This window comes from Genypterus blacodes, unplaced genomic scaffold (assembly GCF_046128005.1).
Source record: "Genypterus blacodes isolate CSIRO-AG114 ecotype Tasmania unplaced genomic scaffold, CSIRO-AGI_Gbla_v1 ptg000105l_1, whole genome shotgun sequence".
In the NCBI taxonomy this organism is placed as follows: domain Eukaryota; kingdom Metazoa; phylum Chordata; class Actinopteri; order Ophidiiformes; family Ophidiidae; genus Genypterus; species Genypterus blacodes.
Genome location: NW_027466909.1, coordinates 2,614,146 through 2,635,090, shown reverse-complemented (window position 1 = coordinate 2,635,090; position 20,945 = coordinate 2,614,146). Strand labels below are relative to the sequence as shown.

Genomic DNA, 20,945 nt, shown 5'->3' with positions numbered 1-20,945 from the left:
GCACAGGCTGATGTGAAGCATTAGCAGAGGCCCCTCAGCCACATCACCGCTTCATTCTGCGGTGGGCGTGCAGTGGTTAATGAGCCAGCTCGCCTTCTGACTTTTATGGCTGCAGAGAGGAGGAGACACCACACATAATTATGCTTAATGGTAGTCAAGTTGTCCCTCTTTGTTGCTTTGCCCTGATAGTGTGTGTGTGTGCTGTGTGCCAGCGCTGACACACTCAACCTAATACCTGTTCCATATCTCAACAGCTTGTAGTGGGATGAATGCGTCGTACCTTACATTCACCATCTCACCAGGGTTACGTAAGGAGCTGTCAGACGTCTGCGTTTCATCTTAAAGTTTCCTCCAGGGATTAACGAGTTGGCAAAATCTGTATTTACAAGGTCAAGGGAGCCAGAGCTTAGTTTAATCATCTTAAAGGCTCTCTAATGGGCCTTTCTTGGCACTTTATGCTCATTTTAATTTTAGTGATATCTCAAATTACGGTGATATATTTGCTTTGAAACCTGTATAAATGTTGAATATATTAATGACGTCATCAAAGCTATATAAGCCCCCACAGAAAGCCAATCCTTTAGATGTAATAATAATTCTTTATACCATCAGATATTATAAATTGGATCCCATAAGAAAGTATGTTGGGTAGAATTTGGAACCAATGTGCCAGTCATGAAGAAATCACCCATAGAGACGTTCTGACAGTTGGTTAGCTCTGCTTGATCTTATTCCAGGGCTACACGGTCAGAGAGGTGGAGGGTCCGGCTTTGACCTATTTACTAGTTCATCTGAAGGAGCCGAGAGAGAGAGAGAGTGAGAGAGGGACAGAGAGAGAGAGAGGGAGGATAGAGGCGGGAGGGAAAACAAACGTCCTGCTGGGGCAACAAGCCAACATTCCTACATCACTTCCTCCTCTAACATCTGGCAATGATCAGGGCAGGCAGAGAGAAAGGGAGGACGTATCCCACTGGCTCACCAGTGTTCACTCACAGGCTTAGGCAGAGCTTGGGCATCACATTGCAAGACCGCCCACCATTTCTTATTCCCTCTACCAAGAAAACAAAATGAGGCTAGAAGCAGTGCTCAGATCTGACTCTCTACAAGTGTTTATACTCTGCCGTCTTTATCGCAGTCTTATCCTTACCTCGCAAATGTAATCTTAAAGTAATGCTTAGAGAAGAAGTCCTCCCTCACATGGCTGTGTCCATTATGGTGAAGGAACACACATTTTGTGCCCCTGCTTGGTTCTTTGGTCCTAAATGAAAAGACAGGGGAGTAAAAACCTTCTTCTTTCTGTCCCTGTCCTCTCTCAGGATGGCCTAGCAGTGCAGTGCTGACGGCATTCTATCAGCAGTGAGCTACCTGGACCAGAGGTGTGTAACAAGACATTCATGTTCCCATATTTGGATAATCATAATCATAATACAATAAGGCTCTCAGGTGCACTCCACTGATGGAAATCCCGGTGCTTGTTTCCCCTGCAGGTGTGTACCTGAGGCGGCAGCAGCAGGGAGCAGAGATGAGTGTGACCTCGTGGTTCCTGGTGAGCAGCGGGGGGACTCGTCACCGACTCCCCCGGGAAATGATCTTCGTGGGCCGGGACGACTGCGAGCTCATGCTACAGGTGAGGACACGCAGACGGTAAAACGGATAAGCGACATATAACAGACAAATGCAAACACACACTCGGATGCACACAAACCTACATAGTTTCACTCTCTCTTCAACATTTCTATGGGTGATCTGATTACAGTATTGACACTCATTTACATCTTATGACCCATATAAGAAAATGAGACGGTAATGAACAAATGTAGTCTATGATTAACCATGAAAGATTGGATATACAGTAACTTGTTCTGAGTGCATTGTGGGGCCCGCTGAGCCCTTTAGTGCATGTGTCATGTGTTGCATGTGTCCCCATGTTTGTGTGTGTGTGTGTGTACGTGTACGTGTACGTGTACACTGAGATGGTTTGTGTGCATACAGAGAGGACACGTGTGCGCTCATGTGTACCTCTGGCCAGCGCTCTATTAATAGAAAAGTGGGGCAGATACCTCCTTAAATTAGATCTTATCACACTCAGTTGGGCCTCAACCGGCAGCGTCTGCATCCATGTCTGCAGTGTTTACTCCCTGTTAGTGGCACCAGGGCCTGGCTCAGGATGGTACCATCAAGGGGACCTGCAGGGCATTAGCCTCACTTTACAGACTTTACTGCTTAGCCTTATAAAAAAGTTACAAATATTTGTAGAGATACACGTAGAGGTAAAAGATCTGCTTTTTATTTCCAAACACATCTCCTAACACAACTCTGGTGATCTGAGAGTGAAGTGTATGTGTGGGCGCGCATGCATCATGACCTTTCATAACTTTGTCTGCTTCATGTCTAGTTTCAAATGATAATAAGATAAGGGAGAACCTCCAAATTGAGAAAACATGTTTGACTTGTGTGTGTGTGTGTGTGTGTGTGTGTGTGTGTGTGTGTGTGTGTGTGTGTGAGAGATGAGCACACACTTTGTTTAGCTGCAGAGAGTTTTCATCCATGTGACTGTTTTTAACGAGCCGTAGCCTCATCACATGGCTTAACTTTAAGGGCTTCTTGTTTCATGCAGTGAAAAACACACACACACACACACACACACACACACACACACACAGGCATCAAATGATGGTATGACTAATTGTTAATACACTATCTGGCGTCGTCTTGCACATTTCTTTCATTCATTCACACTTCTGAGTGATTTTGTCAGCAGCAGCATTTACACACTGTGGCTTCATGCCTGGAGTGGATCAGTATCATATTTATTTACTCAGAATGTTTCCATCGGCCTGGATCTCATTTAGTTTGATTTTTTTAACCGACTGCCACACATTGATCTCATCTTGTCTGGATCCGAGCGTCCGGCTCTTCATCTAAATCAGATTTGGTTCGTCACCACCGCTTCATTAGAGCTGATTCATGATTCTGACTGGGATTTTCTCTCATATGCTGAGGAAGTGTCTCACACAATGGACTCAGAATATTCCAGACACTAGACTCTTTTCTTTTGTTTGTATTGATGTGTCTTATCTGTGAGGCCGGGCGTTGAGTCCATTGCTTGTGGCAGATTTCTTCTATCTGTATTAAAATTCTCTTGACATTGATACATGAAACATAAAACGCCAAATTCTACAATACTCGACTCTTCTCTCTCACCTGTTTTTGCTGGAAACAATTTATTCTCAAAACAGCTGATGGGCTCATATCTGGGGAGACCACAGAAAATCAATACCTTCACCCTCCCTGCTCCACTCTTCTGCTTTGTGTGCTGCGTAAGAGACTTTGAAATGCCTACAGCATGCTGATGTATTTCAAGCTGTTATCACATTCTTACATTTTCATCCCCATGGGTCCCTGACATTACTGACAGAGCTGCATTCTTAACTTTGGATGCTCAGAATTCTGCAAGAATTTAACATAATACTCCATTGTCACAGACTCTCCAGCTGTCTGTAATTTAGGGCTAATGAACAGTGCTATCGTTTCAGCCAAGTCAAAGGTGAATATGAGCAGAAGAAGAACAATGCTGATCTAAACGAGCAGCTGTCGGTAAATGGAACAGCTTGGATGAGTTTTCATGTTTGCGTGTGTTTGTGTTTGCAGTCCCGCAGCGTGGATAAACAGCACGCAGTCATCAACTATGAAGCCGGCACAGACGAGCACAAGGTCAAGGACCTGGGCAGCCTGAATGGGGTGAGTACACGCACAGGAATAGCATAATCAAAGAGATAGGGAGAGAGAGAGATCAGGACAGAGATAACAGAGGACAGGGAGAAGAAAACAAGGACAAGAGGAGAGGAGGGAAGAGAAGACGGGGTCACATGACAGGGATCAAGAAGGGTTTATGCAACAAAAGAGACCAAAATACGGAGGAGGAGGTTGAGGCTGTAAAATAAGACGTAGAGGTTGAGGTCATTTTCCTGCTGTTAATCAATCTCTGAGTTAATGAAGAGTTATATCGGGGCAAAGGTCAACTGGAATCCAAATCCAATTATAGAAATCAATAGTGATCCACGACTTAAAGGCACAAAATGCAAACTAAAGGCTGCTCTCACTCTCTTTAATAGTCTGTAGTAGATGACAACACGTCTTTATATTGATATTATGAGTTGAAAAGCACATTGGCCCATTTTTAATCTTGCTGTGATTCACAAGCAGAGATGAGCACTCAGCTGGAACCCACCAGCTGAGACACACATGCGGTACGTCCCTCATATCCTCTCGCCCGGTCTCAGACAGGAAGCCGGGGTCAGAGCCGCTTCCTGCTTTGTCATTAACCGCCGGCTTCTCTGGCCTGGATGAGCAGGAAGTTCTCTGCTGCTGAGTCAGTGCCTTTGAGGAGGTTTGACACAGCTGTGAGTAACAAGCAGAGTCTGAGTCGTGCCGCCATCTCACCGGAGAGGCCTCGCTGCTGCCGCTCTGTTGTTAAGCTGTTGTGATTCCATCGCACCCGCAGAGGTGAATTGGATGTTTTATCGCCACGGCAGCGCAAGTGTGATTGAATTTCATTAGCAGCCCCAGTGAAACCTGATCTTGTCTCAGTGCAGCATAGGGGACTCTCTCACACGCTCTGTATGTGTGTGTGTGTGGCAAGTACAAATTTGGTAGGAAGGGTGAAGTACAGGGAAATGGGAGCAGGAAAAAAAAAAGAGAGATGAGAAAGAAAAGAGATAGACATACAGTGGAAAATATGTGCTGAGGCCATCATGACAGGTTCCTGTAAAGATCCATCACCGCCCAAAAACCAAAACCTCTCTGTCCTTAAATGCTTTTTTTATCCGGGCAGGAACAGATTTAGGAAACGAAAGAATATTTGTGCAGGAATACTTCCCTCTGGAATCGCACACACCCAGCACTAGGGTCAACTGTGCAACGTACACAGATTTATGTCTCTAGTGCAGTTAACGTACACAAATGTAGATTAAGACTTATACACAGATGGAATTGGGCTCCATACTATTTGTCTCATCTTGCCTTGCTCTCCCTGTGCAGACGTTTGTAAACGACGTGCGCATCCAGGAGCAGATGTACATCACTCTGAAGTTGGAGGACAAGCTGAGGTTTGGCTATGATATCCTTTATTCTCCCTCACAGGGCTTCACTGGATCCATCATTCCAAACTCGCACTGTGCAGCCAAGCTTTGTTCAATTGTTTGAGAGCGCTGTACTTTTATTTTTATTTTATTTTTTAACAAAAACCCCAAATGTTCTAACAATATTAAACATGTCAGCATGTGTATTAACTTTTCAAGGTGTGTGTGTGTGAGATGTTTCTGAAATGATGCACGATACATCAATGGTAGATTTTCTTTAACCTTTCTGCCTCACATACCAATCTGTTCACGGTGGTAAGAGGAGAGCTCACCGTGCCCGAGGAGGCTCTCAAGGTAAGAACACACACACACACACACACACACACACACACACACACACACACACACACACACACACACACACACACACACACACACACACACACACACACACACACACACACACACACACACACACACACACACACATACTCATACTCATACACTGTAAACCATCACACCACAATACACTGTCACAACACTGTAAGAGAACCTACTTCTCAGTGTTAATGAGTTTGTCTCTGCTCTCAGTCCCTCTCTCTCTCTCTCTCTCTCTCTCAGCCTTTTGACAGTCATCTCCTTATTGTCTTTGTTCCCCTCACGCATATTAAAGCACGAAAAGTTCACCAGCGGCCTCCAGCTCAGCAAGAAGCCTCCCCACAGTGAAACCACTACCGCCACAACAACCACTAGCAAGTCTCCCACTAAGACCTCAACCAAGACACTCAAATCCCCCAGCAGTGGCAAAGCAGCAGATGGGGTCACCTCCTCCTCCTCCGCCACCAACCCATCAGCCAAAGCTGCTGACGCTCACAAAGGAGACGAGAGGACACTAGGAGGTGAGAGATGGATTACAGAGCGATGCTTTGTATGTGTGTGTGTGCACTATGTGTTTGTTATGTAGGGTTCCTCATCTCATCACCTCTGAATTTAGAATACACACATACTGGATACATGGAATATACACGTCTGACTGTACACATACTAACTTTACACAACCAATGGCTCACAAAGTCAAAGTTAAGAATACAATATAAGATAAATGGACCAATCGCAGAGCTGAATGTATCTTTCTGCCCGTGTTCTCCGGGTGTACTTACGTTTATAGTCTCTCAAATGTCTCTTGTCGTATTTCTTCCATTTCTGCTTCACAGATTCACAGTTCTAAAAATGAAAAATGAATGTAATTAATGTTCCTGACCGCCAGGCACCTGGTGATTAATGATTCATATAAACTCAGATGGGCTCTGCTAGTGTCATTTTTTTTAAATGTATCCAGAAAATGGTTCAATTAAAATTGTTAACGGAGAGTGGGAAAGTATTCCACATTTAATAACAACTCACTGAGGCTCAATGATGAAGAAGAACACGATTTATATTTATGCGGAACTGACACTAAATCATGTTTCCAATTATCTGTTCTTCTATTAAACTCTACTCATCTGGAAAATGTGAATAATACAACAGGATGATTCCACATTCAGCCGCGTACCTGCTTCAGTTTATTACTCAATATTAACTTCCTATAATTGAGTTCTTCTCTAAATAAAGGTGCATTGCAGTATGATTATTATCCCAAAGTGTAATGTGTCTGTGGCCAGCAGGGGGTGGCTGTGGTCATAGAACTATCACACCAACATCCAGTCAGCCCAGTTTGGGTTTTAGGTCTGATGTTGTCCCTAATAATTGACTTTACTGACCAGGCTGGGGTCCCAGCAGGGGTCCGGACTAATCCTCCAGATGTTGGAACAAGGCCACATGGCTTTTGTCTGTTAGCGCAGATTAACCAGTGACACGGTCAAAGGCCTGACCTACATGTTATATGATGGTTTTTGTGTAATGCATACACACATATGAAGACACACACACACACACACACACGCACATACTGTATGTACATTTGGATGCAATCAAGCAAACATGCTGTACATACATCTGCCACCCATGTTTTTAATGAAAGCTTCACCCTGCTGTTGCGTCTGTAATGCGAGGGCTCGCCCAGATTTATTATACAGGACCTCACAGTGAAAACAGTTCAGTCAGGTTTTATATGGAGGGCTCCTACAGTACTTAATGTCTGCAGCTTGGCACAGAACGCCTATAATTACCTGCATACTGTGATTAAACTGTGAAAATGTGAAAGGGTACAGGGTACTTAAAGAAAGGAAGGACGAGAATAGGAGAGACGTTACAGCCCCAGTCCATGTTCAGGAAAATCCCTCTTTGGCTTGGATTGTGTGTATTTGTGAGGGAGAGATGTGAGAGATGTACAGGGGTGTGTCCATCTGTCCATCCTACCAGTTCAATTCTGTAAATAGGTCAGTAGTACAAGAGAACAGGGGGGAATTAACACAGACACACACACGATCACACACAAAGCAACAACAGCTGGTTTCACTCAGCTGCATTATGAATGAGCTCATGCAGACAGAAGCCATTGTGGACAGAACTGAACTGCATAAACACCATAACATTCATCACAGTGTAAGCTAAAAATGCCCACTTTGATATATCTGTGTGTGTGTGTGTCCCAGGTGACCTCGCAGCTCTTCACCGTGGGACCCCCTTGTACGGCCAGCCGTCCTGGTGGGGGGACGGCGACGCAGATGACGAGAACTCCTTCAAACAGGAAACAAAGTCTATCATCAAAAAACACGACAGCCCCATATCAGGTGGGAAGTTCTCCTATTTATACTTTCTAAACACCATCACACACATCTTTGCTGGCCCCATTCTTACACACAAATGACACTCAGTGAAGGCCGCTCCTTTATTTTAGATTTTCTATTATTATTATTATTATTATTATAATTATTATGCAGGGCAGCACTTTATCTCAGCAGTGAAACAGAGACTTGAGCTCAATGCCCTCTAGCTCCGTTTATCTGCCCTGTTTGTGCTGTGTGTGTGTGTTTGTGTACAGTTTGCATATATCCAAGGGCAGACAAAGACCTGTTTTCAGAGCGTGCGTGCGTGCGTGTCTGTTTGCCTTCAGCGCGTGTGTGTAGACCAACGGCTGGACCGGGGGATCCCGTTAAGTGGTGGCGGGTAGCAGTAACAGGATTAGAGGCTACAGCTACAGCAACACAGCCGGGTGATGTGAAGGTTCAGTCAAATGTTGGAGCAGTGTTGAGCATCCTCAAATCTCTCAGCACATCTGGACGGATGGACTCACAGCGTCTTTATTTGTAGTCACAGAGCCATATTAGATTAAAACAAGAAGAGTCAGTCTGTAAATCCTCAGTCTGTAAATGGGATTAGCGACCTCGGTTGTGGATGTGGGTGAGTGGAAGTCATTACTGCCTCACTGGAAACTTTTTTGGAATTGTGTGTGTGTGGATGTTTTTGGGCTTAATTGGCTACACACTCCTGGATTTAGAGCACAGTGTGTTACATGAATCAGGTCCTCAGAAGTTTGGGTGTGTTTCTGAAAATGTGACGTAGACGTTGCGAGGAAGTGAGAAACAAAGAGAAGTCACAGATGATGTTATTTTAGAATTTGTATGTTCTATGGTGTGTGTGTGTGTGTGTGTGTGTGTGTGTGTGTGTGTGTGTGTGTGTCTGCGGGGCTCCTTCCCTCCTCCCCAGTGAATAGGCTGTGTTGTCGTAGCCCCCCAACCTCCCCTCCTTGTGTATTGTCCCCGTAGCCGATTGGGTTACGCCATTGGACTAGCACCCCCCCCCCCCTCCAAGTCCCTCCCCAACACACACTGACACACACACACACACACACACACACACACACGCACACACTCTCTCACACACACACACACTCAGTTCAAACAGACCTCTCTCTCACGCTGGCGTAGTGATTAGCTAACCATTCTCTGGTAAGTATTCCTCTCTGTTCCACTTACTCTGACTAATGGAGCCGCTGAGAGGCTCTAAGTTGGAGCTGCTTGGTTTTCCAGGGAACTACAATTGTTCTGCACTCGTTTGCCTGTGGTTCCTTTAAGAAACAAGTTGTATGGTCAGTTAGCTCTACTTAGCAGTGAAGTTGCAACCTTTTGAATTTGTAAAAGGAGTTCAGAGTCACTACAGGCTGCTTTGAGTTGTGTCTAAATGTGCTTTTGATCTTTACAGCCACACACAAGTTGCAGGAAGTAGCAGTTTGTCAGTGTGTCAGTTTGTTGTCATTAATCTGTGATTTGTGTGTCGTCACTCTTTATGGACTGTGATCATATGCGAGGCAGACATGGATGTAAAACACAGAGGGTTGAAGTTGCTTTGATCGAACAGATTTAACTTAATCGAGAAACAACTTCCCGGACCTGTCATGTGACTCGTCCGTTGAGGCTTTGACAGTATTTAGTCAGTCGTATTTATTTAAGGAAGGAGAGGACAGAAGTGCGTCAGTGTGCGTTTGCCTTGTTTAGTTCCGTTACATGTACAGTAAGCTTCGTGTCAGTGGGTTGATGTAGAGATTGAACACTTCTGCCGCTCTCTGTTGGATCTTTCCTCACTGGATTCTCTGCCTTTAAAGCATCACTTTACACATTTCATTGGATTTCACAGACTTCACATTTCCACTCAGTTTGTATCGATGGTGTAAATCTACCCAAACTTGCAGAGCATTAAGCTGAACTGAAGTGAAACTGAGCTCTCACACTCAGATCCTGTTTTACTCATGACTCCTCACTATGATTCATGAAGAACTGTGTTTTATATATTGTCTGTATTCATTGCGACGTCTCAGTATCTTCAGTTTCTTTTCCTGATTGCTGTGTGTCCCTACATTTGCTCCAGCAGATGGCCCCTGTAATTTGTTAAAGTCTAATTTGTCATACTCGGATCCCACAGATGCTCTGTTTGTTAATATAAACGAATGAGAAAAGGTGTGTGTGTGTGTGTGTGTGTGTGTGTGTGTGTGTGTGTGGACCTTGGCTGATTCACTTGACCTTTGTGAGTGTGTGTGTGTGTGTGTACAGGTGTGTGAAGCAGGGAGAAAGACAGCGATAGGCAGATTGTTCATGTGCATGATTTGTGGCGTCTGTGTTTCACGGAGCCTCATCCTCTCCCAGACAGTGACAGTAATTTAGATAAATGGTGGGAGAGACTCTGAACAGAAGCAGATCATGATTAAATTGGTCCATATGGGGCTGAGCTTGACCTTTCACTTCCCACTTTGATAATGAATGCTAGTATTCATCTGTGATCCTGCAGCTTGAGGACCTTATTAAGGGCTTTCCCCATCCTCAAGACACAGATTAGAGGCATAACAAACTAAGTAGATGTAGTCTCGTGCTATGTATCATATCAGCACTGTGGATCAGTGAAGATGTGGTAATGTAGGACGGTGTGCATCTCAGAAAGCTTGAAGCCGGCACCAAATCAGCTAAAAACAAACAAAACGTGCACGGCATATAACATCTTCATGTGTCTCTCAACCTCAGACAGCAAAGAGGCACGACGTGGGGAGAAGACTAAAGAGGACGGCCTCCATGCGTCCACCGGCCACGAGTCCAATTACTTTGAGATCCCGACCAAGGAGGGCCACATGGCCAGTAACGGCATCCATGAGATCCCCACCAAGGACACGGAGGGGAACGCAGCCAACAACTCAGCAGGTAAACCACACAGCTCCATCACTCAATCAAAACATACTTACAGGAGTTGTTTGCTTATTTTGCACTTGTATTTGTAGTAAAATGAATAATTACCATCACGGAAAAGTCACTTTGCTGTAACTGTAGCCTGACCCGACTGTGCTGTCTCCTCCGTAGCTCAAGGTCACGCCTCCTTCACCATAGAGTTTGATAACACCTCCCCGGGGAAAGTCACCATCAAAGACCACGTTTCAAAGTTCAACGCCGACCACCACCGCTCCCGCTCCAAGAAGAGCGGCGCGGGAAGCGGAGGAGCCGGGGGGAGGGACCTGAGCACCCTGCAGGCCGCCATGATGGCGTCGGAGAGCAAGGTGGCCGACTGGTTGGCCCAGAATGACCCCACGCTGGTGCGCAGCGAGTCGACGGAGGAGGACAGCAAGAGCATCAAGAGCGACGTGCCCGTGCATCTGAAGAGGCTGAAAGGTGGGAGGTCGTTGTTTGATTTGCTTGTTTGCCTCCCTCTTTAATTCCGGCTTATGATTATGTCTTTGAATGTCTCACCTCAGGGCTCTAGGTGTGGATTTGTATCTAAATTGGGCCCTCAGTTTGGACATCTAAGTCTCTGGCTCTGTGTGGTGTTTGCAGTGGGTTTAGTCTGAGTGCTGTGACTGTGTGAGCCGTGTGTTCCTTTGTCCTCCAAAGCTGCCGGCTGCTGAGTGGCCTCCTGCTGCTCGGGGCGCTTGAAGTGGGCGGGCCAGATTAGGGCTTCAAACCCGCAGGTACCGGCGGTGCTGAGCTTGCCGACACAAGGCTCCACGCTGGTTACCGGTTAATTAAATGGGGGCTGAATTTATGATGTTGTTGACAGGCGTGGACAGACAGGGAGCTGATGAAAATGGAAAGCTGCCCAGACGAGACGGGCGTCCGGGAAGCTAATTGACTAGATGGAGGCGGTGCTACACGTGTGTCAACTGGAGGGCTCACCTAATGGATGATAGTGTTGATGAATGGATTGTTGACTTGTTAATGTTGCAGTCGTCCCAGCTGAAGGCTGTGTTGGAGCAGCGTGGGCAGGTTGAAACCTCAGCCGCTGCTCGCTCAGTGTTTCAGCGGGAGCGAAAGAAAAAAGAACAAAGAGACGACTGCGTGTGACGGGCATTTAGTGGAGGGTGACAGGAAGGACGAAAAATGACAGAAAGAGGGGCGGAGAGGGGAGGGAGAGGGACGGAGCAGGTGAGCAGCTGTGTGGAACGCTTTTGTCAGACATGCGGCGAGGAGACGAGGACGGGAGAGGCGAGAACGGGACTGAAGTGCTGAGAGCAGCATTAACAGCAAAGGTGACTGGACAAAGAAGGGCAAGAAGGAGAGAGAGAGGGATCTGTTTTCTGGACTGCAGTGAAAGCAGAAAGGAAGACAGAGGTTTTTGTGGTTGTTATAGTAACAGTGATGCTGAGGGAGGGAGATGGGAGGGGATTAGAGGCTCGCCAAAGTACCAAAGATTAGCAGCGAGCATCCGCAGGAGAGGAGCGGCTCATTCAGGGCGTGTGAAAGCATGTGGCGCTCATGTGCGGCTCAGTGTGTCATTGGCCCGCCACGCGTGTCTGTGCTGCGTGTGTGTGTGCGCGCGTGTTTGTGTGTCTGACGGCGAGCACTGCTTGTGTGAGGGGTGTGCCGAGGAATTCAGAGGAAACAGGCAAGCAAGACGGGGTTTTGTTTTGTTTTTTACATTTAAGGTGAGTCTCTTCCTTGTTGCCATAGAAACCAATGCAGAGGAAGATATGTGAGATTGCGTGTATTGTAGTTTATCTCTCGGAGATGTGTGTTTTCCTCGCAAGTATAGTGTGATCTGGATGATGAGGAAGACTGTTTTGCATTTTTGTGGCTGTGGGTTGTTGGCTGTCGTTGCTTGTTTGTGCGGCTGTGTGCATGCATGTTCAATACAAAGTGTGTTTGTACGCATGTGTGCCTGTGTGTGTGTGTGTGTGTGTGTGTGTGTGTGTGTGTGTGGGGCCAGCGGTGCAACCAGCTCCTCTGTGAGTCACGGCAGCGCTAGCGGGGCAGAGCGCCGGGCTGTCACAGAAACCTCTGTTCTCCTCCGGCCGGTCGGCCAACAGCCTCTTTGTTTTAGGGAACACACACACGACATGACAGCGTCGCCTCATTCTGTCTGCTTATCTGCCTCACTGTCACCTTCCACACACACACACTAACCTTCTCCTGCGTTCTCATTTCAATCGCTGTATCTAATTGTAAGATGTGAAAGAGAACGAGAAGGCTGGAGGAAGTGAGGAGTACAATGTGGTTGATTTTGAACTCAAACATCCAGAATATGTGTTCAACCCCAGGCAACGCTGCAACAAGCCACTGCATTGTTCAGCTCATAGTAATGAAGGATTGTGCTGCGGTACATTGTGTAGTAAACTGTGTGATAGTTTGAGTTTTGTGTAGGATGCGACCACAGCAATTCTGACTGACTCCCTTGATTATGTGATCATACTTTAGGACACAGTACACAGCACAGTTGTAGTACAGTTATGATCATTGACTCAAATATGATCCTCAACTAAACGACATTTAGCGACATTAATAACGTGACATTGTTTATGTTAGGAGACTGATTCAGAGCCTTATAGTCACTGAGTCTGGACAGATACTGAGGAAGAACAAGAAACGTTTGTTGGTATTGTCACAAGTACATGGGTTTGTTCTCTACTATATCAGAGTGACTGAAGGCATTTTTAACCTTAAACACACTCGTGAAATCACAACAGTCTTCAGAGTAGTCGTTAATTGTTCAGCCTCATTGCATTTTACTCATCCAAACTCCAGGGGGACTGACTACAGACCTGCAGCCTAGTGCCTTGGTCAAGGGCATTGGCAGGAGTGGGAGTAGACCTAACGCACATGGATTTGATGGATGGCTGACAGAACATCATTGTAATCTGCACTCCCTGGTCCTAATGACACCACTTGGTTGTAAAATGAGTCCCAATGTGAACATTAAGCACAGAGGAACGTTCCTTTGTTGCGACTTTACAGCCACTCAGCAATGTAGAGACTTCATTTAACAGAGCCGCCGGTGTAACAGTGAAGTAGGACAGAGTGATGCATCTCCTCCTCCTCCTCCTCCTCCTCCTTCTCTCTGAGGATCTCTACTGTTGTGTCTGTTGTGTTAGAGGGGCAGCACGTGTAACTGCTGGATCTGAACTCTATCTCTCTAACTCTCACTCTAACTCTCTCTCTCTCTCCCTGTACTTCCCCTCCCCGCCTCCTTCCCAGTTCAGCTTCCTCTTCTTGTCTCCCCTTCTCTCCAACCCCCAAAGCCCTTTCTCTCCTCCTACTCCCCCCCCCCCCCCCCCCCCCCTCCTGATTCTCCTCTTCCCCTCCCCACTCTCTTTCTCTCCCCTGCTCTCCGTCGTCGCAGTGTAGTAGACAGGGTCCGGTAAGCGTGTGGGTGGCATGTCTGGCTTAGCTTGGCAGGGACAGGACACGCTCATCCACTCACATTCATAAACTGTAGGCCCAGCAGCAGCGTTGTAAGTTAGCCAGGCTTTTGTCAATAGATCAGACCCGACCAGCTCAAAGCTCAGAGTTTAGAGTTCTTTTTGGCTTTTATCTGGATCAAACAACAGCTGCTCCTCGCTTGCGGGAACCAACTATGAATGTGCTTTCAGGACGATGTGGGACTCATTTCTTCTTCCTCTTGAGTGGCTCTCATTCAAGCAAACATCTGAACAACCAGGCACATTTTATTGTACTGCACAATAGTTTCTAGAAGTTGTGATGTAGACTTGGGCATGTTATTCCAAGTTTGATTCATAGCAGCAGGAAGTTCCTCATCCTCCCCAGCAGCCACAGAGTAATGATGTGTTTGTGACTCATCTGTTTGTTTTGTGTCTTGTTGTGTCCTGATAGGCAGCAAGCACGACGACGGCACCCAAAGTGACTCAGAGAACGGACTAGGTCTTCGCTTCGCCAACCGCCGCCACGCCCTTGAGGAGCGTCTGAAAGCGGCGCACGAACGCGGGGGAGGAGGAGTTGCAGGTGGAGCTGCGGGAGCGGGAGGAGACGGGTGCAGCGCCGCAGCGAGCGGGAACCGAAGCACCGGGCCCCGCACTGCCTTTATGATCGAGTTCTACGACGAGGAAAACCATCGCAAACGCCGCTCGTACTCGTTTTCCCAGACTGCACCGTTGTTGGGGGCAGGGGCCGGCGGGGAGGGCCTGTGTCCCCAGCCCCCCTCCCACCCTAAGGTGTTCAGCATTTCCACCTCTGCCACCACAGCCTTAGAATCAGGTAGGCAAACTGTTACAAATAACTTCTAAACATCTGGATTAAAAGGTCTCGTTACATAGAAGTTTCTGCCCCACTTTACACACACACACACACACACACACACACACACACACTATGTGACATCCATATGTGTGTCTGCTCCCTTCTAGGTAAGGTCCCTGCTCCAATACCAGCCACAGTGGCTGCCGGAGCCCCGACTGCCGCCCGTGTCCTCCTCAAGCAGAGGTCTGAGGACCAGAGCATCGGCCGGAGCTCCATCAGCACGGGTCTGGCGACGGGCAGCCCCACCAGCCCCAGCGAGGACGCCTCGGCCGCGGGGAGGACGGTGGGCACGGCCGGGGGAGAGGGGGAGGACGACCACAGTGACAAGGGGACGTACACCATCGAGCTGGAGAACAGGAACGCAGAGGAGGAGGAGGCCAGGCGCATGATAGACAAGGTAGGAGGAGACAGGGAGGATGCTTAAGGTTATTGATTGGTGAAGTTTCTTTGCTATATTGGAGTTTGGGAACTTCAAGCTTTTGGCCGGAGAAGTGCTGTGTAAGCCTCAAACTGTCAAATCACAGTGTAGCTTCACAGGAAAGCTTTTTATTGCTTTTCCCAGGTAAGATCTGGCTCCAGTCTCTCCAGTCCCTGCTGCGTCAGTTCCGTCCGGCAGAGAGGAAAAGCAGACGCAGACTGGAGCGAGGTTAACAGCCTCTGCATTAGCTGCTCTGTTGGCACTTTCACAGGGGTATTAGCGAGTCCTCTGAGGCTTTGTCGTTCCCTCGGCCACTAAAACAAAGCCGTCAGCTCTCAACTCGCTCTGACCGCCACTCCATCCCTCCCCTGGGCCGTCGGTTAAACCCCAGCGCTTCTTGTGACCCGGGGAGACTTCCTCCATCAAGCACTGCACTCTTTTATTCAGCAACACTCCAGGGAGGCCGAGGAACCAACAATCTACCGACGCCTTAAAGCGGCAAAGCGTGAGAGGTGCCGCCATGTTGCTTTCATGGTGCTAAAGAATACAAATGAGGAAAAAAGCTTTGATTTATTTTGACCATAACACAAGTCAGGTAATGAAGTAGAGTCGTAGAGTAAGTAGACCTGTTTTCAGCTCTTTAAATCATTGTAGGACATTAATTTGGAGGAAATATCCTTATTTCCAGCGAGTCAAGGCCATTAAAGATGATTACACAAGCATCATTTACAATCGCTCCTTTACTAAATGACATCTGTGCATTTTATGTATGTGTGTGTCGGCACAGAGGCGTTATTTTAGGGCTGAAGTGATGTAATTAGCCGGCTGTATTTCTAGTCTGAGCACACTACATTCAGAACTGGAAGTGTTGTTATGCTAATACCTGTAATTAGCTGACACACTAATTGGCACGCCGCTCACAGTCCGTCCTCTCTCTCTCTCTCCGGGTTCCTTTTGTAAATGGACGGTGCCCGTGTGCGTGTACATCTGAGTGATTTAGCTCTCTTGGTTGCCATGGCGCTCAGTTATCAAGTGCGTGAATAGTTGCTTTAATCCAACACCTTCTTTCTGTTCCGATGCACGTTTGTTCATCAAGAGGTTTGGTTGACGATAGGACCGTGTGTGTGTGTGTGGTGAGGACCTTTAATTAGATCAGGATCATTACAAAGGGAAATGGAGACGTGTGCTACAGTATACGAGGCCACACACACACACGCAGTGAAGGAGGCATGTGAGAGCATCTATGGCCGCCGGATTGTGTCAGAATTGTGCTTATTGAACTATTTCAGGTGTTTGGAGTGGATCAGAACCAGAACCCTGCTGCTCTGTCCGACCTGAAAGGAGACGCGGGAGGAGGCGGAGGAAAGGAGACGGCAGATGCAGGGAAAGAGGTGAAGATGTTAAACTGTCTGACTCTGTTGTCTCTGTTTCTCCTCTTTCTCCCCCTCCTGTCTCTGTCTGTCTTTGTTTCGTCTTCATTTGTCTTTCTATGTTGAAGCGTCGATTGATTCTATACAATTCTTGCCACATCCTTAATTTCAGCATGGCTTAAACACATCACATCCTTGTAGTGTGACTGAGGAAGACTCAGCTTCCTGATCACGTGACTCTCTGTCACTCCCATGGCTCCCCTGTCTCCCCCTCCAGCCCGTCTAGGGAGCGGGCTTGTCCCCGCGGTGACTGACCTAGATCAGATCAGGCTAAGATGAGGAGAGACGCCCTCAACCCCCCCAGGCAGTTTATCCGTGAAGATCATGAGAGGGGGGCGGGTGTGTAACGTCTCTCACAGGGTTAATACCAAGGACTTTATGACATTTAGACAGAAACACTTCTCACAGTGAAATGAGGAACGACATCATCACACAACCCCAACTGCCTCCTAAGCTGAAATCCATTGGTCACATTGTTTATGAACTGAAACACTCTTCGTCCCCACAAACCCAAGTCATCTCCATCATTGTTCATGTGGCTTTCAGATGAGCAGATACACACTGATCTCACTCATCGCCTGCTTCTGTATGTTATCTGCCGCTCTCTCTGCCACCGCTGTTGTGTTTTTTCCCGTCTCTCACTTCCGTCTCCTCCTCTCCTGCCCCCTCAGGCTCTTCCTGGTGACTCGAGCTGGGTCTCTCAGTGGGCCAGCCTAGCTGCCAATCACACCAGGACAGATCCAGAAGGCTCAGGGGCAGAGACGGCCGCCTTCCTGCACAAAGAGAGAGGTAGATACACACTTAAGTCTCAGAGAATGAGCAAATGTCCTGTGGAGCTGTAGAGAATTCTCAGTAGGTGACTATGTTCTTTAAGCTGTCTTGTCCAAACGATTGTCCTTTGGTCTCCTCCAGGAGCCGATGCCTTTGAGCCCCTCAGCAGAGACGACTCTTCCTCCAGTGTGACTGACCGCAAGCGCAGGACCCTCCCCCAGCTCCCACTGGATGACCCCCGGGCTAAATCCAGTGCCAAAGGTCTCACTCTGAGGTCAGAGATCGGGGAGAAGCAGGACACTGAGCTCCAGGAGAAGGAGCACAAAGGAGACGGGGAGTCCCCAACTCCTGCTGAGAACAGTGAGATGGCCAGTAAACGCAAACAGAGCTCCACCTCCTCTCCGTCCAAGCCTCCTCTCCGGACCTCAGGCAGCGCTGAGCGGAGGAAGAGGTCAGAGGAGAGAAAGGGAGCAGGAGGGGGAGGGGGAGGAGAAGGAGGAGATAAGTCAGGGAAGCCTCTGGTGCGGCAGGGCAGCTTCACTATCGATAAGCCCAGCGCCAATGTGCCGACTGAACTCATCCCACGCATCAACAGAGGTGAGCGTGAGCGCAGCGACTCTGTGGGCAGCATGGACACGGCGACGCTCCTGAAGGACACCGAGGCCGTCATGGCGTTCCTGGAGGCCAAGCTCAGAGATGAAAACAAACTTGACAAGAGGAGCAGCAAAACCGCCTCCTCCTCTCATGGCTCAGTCTATCCCCCTCTGAACGACTCCCCCGAGTCAGACGTGGACACCAGCACGGCCAGTCAGATAGCCGGGGAGGCAGAGAGGAAAGCGCTGGGTGGCGTCGGGCAAAAGCGGCGTTCCCTCAGCAGTATGCACCGGGAGAAGAGCAACATGAGCACATCCTCCAAGGCCAGCGTCACTAACCCCAGCGCCCGGGAACGCTTGGAAAGGAAGACGAAAACCAGGACTGTTGAGCCTGGAGGTCGTAGTGAAGCACGGCGCTCTGTTCAGCCTTCCTCCGCCTCCTCCAGGGCGCGCCAGGCCTCCCTGGATCTCACCGACGATGACCAGACTTCCTCTTTCCCCATCTCTGACATCCTCTCCTCGGACCAGGAGACCTACTCCGGATACGGGCATTCGACTCACGGACGCGGCTCGCACGCAGACGACGTCCTCCGTTCCAAACTGGACAGCAGATCTGCTAAGACTTCAACCAGCGCCTCCTCCAAACCCAGCCGCAACCTTCAGGCGGCCACCACCTCCTCCTTGGGGAAGCAGGCCGCTCTGCCTCAACCGAGGCCCACGAGAGCCTCCCTGCTGCGCCGCGCTCGCCTGGGGGACACGTCCGACACAGACCTGGCCGACGCAGACCGAGTGTCCGTGGCGTCTGAGGTTTCCACCACCAGTTCCACCTCCAAACCGCCCTCCGGTCGCAAGGGACTGACGCGACTGGACTTGCTGGCGCAGCCTCGAAGGACGCGCGTGGGCTCCATCTCAGCCCGCAGCGACTCAGAGTGTACGGTGAACCGCAACTCCAGCTCGTCATCGCGCCTGTCCGCCGAGACGGCTCTGCGTCTGGGCCTGCGCTCCACGACGCCCACGGAGAACAGACTGACGCCGAGGATGAGGGCCAACAGCGTCTCCAAACTGACAGAGGCCAAGACCAAGACGACCACATCTGGATACTGCTCGCCCACAGGTGAGCACAGCGGCCACAACAGGGTTCATTACATCATCACAGTGCGCCTGGTTTATGCCTCCAGGTCTGTAAATATCCCTCATTATGTGTCAATGTGTGATCATCTGTCTCTAAACATGTGCCATTATGTTGTGATGTACTTTGTACTTGTGCGTTCATTTCCATGGTCCAGAGAGCTCTCAGCCTGAACCTGAGGGCGGAGCTACAGAGGAGGAGTTGATGGGTACTGTACCTGAGCTGTAGAGGCTTAGTAGGACGCTGTGTGTGTGTGTGTGGGTGTGTGTGTGTGTCAGACCTGGGTCACATAAACACATGCTGCCACATCATCTATCAGTTGGTAGAAAAAACAAGAAGATGATCTAAGGATTATTAAATCTTTCAAAAACCTTGTTTGGTTGATAGACATACACACGTTTTACTGATTGTAAAATACAGATTTCACAGTTTTTAGTGGTTCCTGCCTAAATGAAAAGCTAGAGGACAGAGATGGTAAAGTGATCCAGCTCTGGTGTGTGTTGCAGTGTTTAACCACGTGTCCCCTCCCCTCCCCTCCCTTACATAAACCTGGATGGAGACTCTAACGCTCCCCTCCCACCACCTCTGTGTGAAACTGCGTCAACTCTCTGAGCCACACTGCCCCACCCTGTGGACACAGTGGTGCATTACACGTGACTTTAACCCTTCCAAGGCTTCTGTCATTTACAGTAGCTCTCGATAAACCAGAGCCACGGTGTCTCCTGCATTAACACAGCTGCTATGTGAACATTGTGTCGCAGCTTAACAGAACAATGTTCCATGGAGCTGCTTTCTACCTGGTTGGTGTTTTGTTGGCTGCACGTGGCAAAATACTGCAGCTGAATTTGTTTTTGTTGCTGTTTTATCGTCTCCAGAATCTTCCTGAGAATCAGATGTGTTGCGTACATTCTCATTCTCATGGCCACCGCATTTTAAAGAGGAAAATAGAGAACGACATTATCAATCTTTATCGTTAACGCCTCTAATTTTTCAGTTTGAATCTTATTTTATGAAGTAGCTGTAGTTAAGTTTTTAAGTTTGTGTTGTGGTTTAAGTTGCAGGAATGAGGAAGTCCACAAATGGACAAATCCATGTTGAGCTGTCGTCTGCTGCCTCTAAATAAAGTGTTACTAATTCTGCTTGAACGCTTGGATCAGAGCAGCGATTGGCTGCCTCAGTAACAAAGCCCTCTAATCGCATCATTAACATCACTAGTGACTAGATTCTAGAGTCACTAGATTTTAGTCATGGCTGATCAGAGACTAAACCTCTGCCTTTTCCTCCGCCTCGTCCTCAGTGTCCAGCAGCAGCAGATGGAGGCGTCTGCCCCCTGAGTACGGCTCCACCTCAGAGGAAGAGTTCGGCTCCAGCCGGAACACCCAGAAGCACGGGGGGCGCGCTCACCTGCGGCCCAATCACCAGGTGGTCCACCGCGGCTCCAGGCTCAGCACCGCTGCCGTCCCCCCGGGCTCCGGCACTGCGACCGGCTCAGGGGGCGTGGGGCTGAAACATCGCATGAAGGAGCAGGAGGAGTACATCAGGGACTGGACCGCACACAGCGAGGAGATAGCCAGGTACG

The 20,945-nt window shown here is 48.5% G+C and overlaps 1 protein-coding gene across 5 annotated transcripts in view; it reads left to right on the top strand.

Moving 5' to 3' along the window:
• Nucleotides 1-20,945, top strand: part of cep170aa (centrosomal protein 170Aa) — a 32,722-nt gene that overhangs the window by 7,715 nt on the left and 4,062 nt on the right. For 3 of the 5 annotated variants that reach the window (XM_076160314.1, XM_076160313.1, XM_076160312.1), the window contains exons 1-8: nt 8,982-10,708; nt 10,865-11,170; nt 14,603-14,983; nt 15,133-15,422; nt 16,733-16,834; nt 17,545-17,662; nt 17,786-19,351; nt 20,664-20,940. In XM_076160314.1, the coding sequence (XP_076016429.1) occupies nt 10,516-10,708; nt 10,865-11,170; nt 14,603-14,983; nt 15,133-15,422; nt 16,733-16,834; nt 17,545-17,662; nt 17,786-19,351; nt 20,664-20,940 (3,233 nt within the window). In that variant the 5' untranslated portion in view covers nt 8,982-10,515. The other 2 variants (XM_076160316.1, XM_076160315.1) reach the window with 2 other exon arrangements.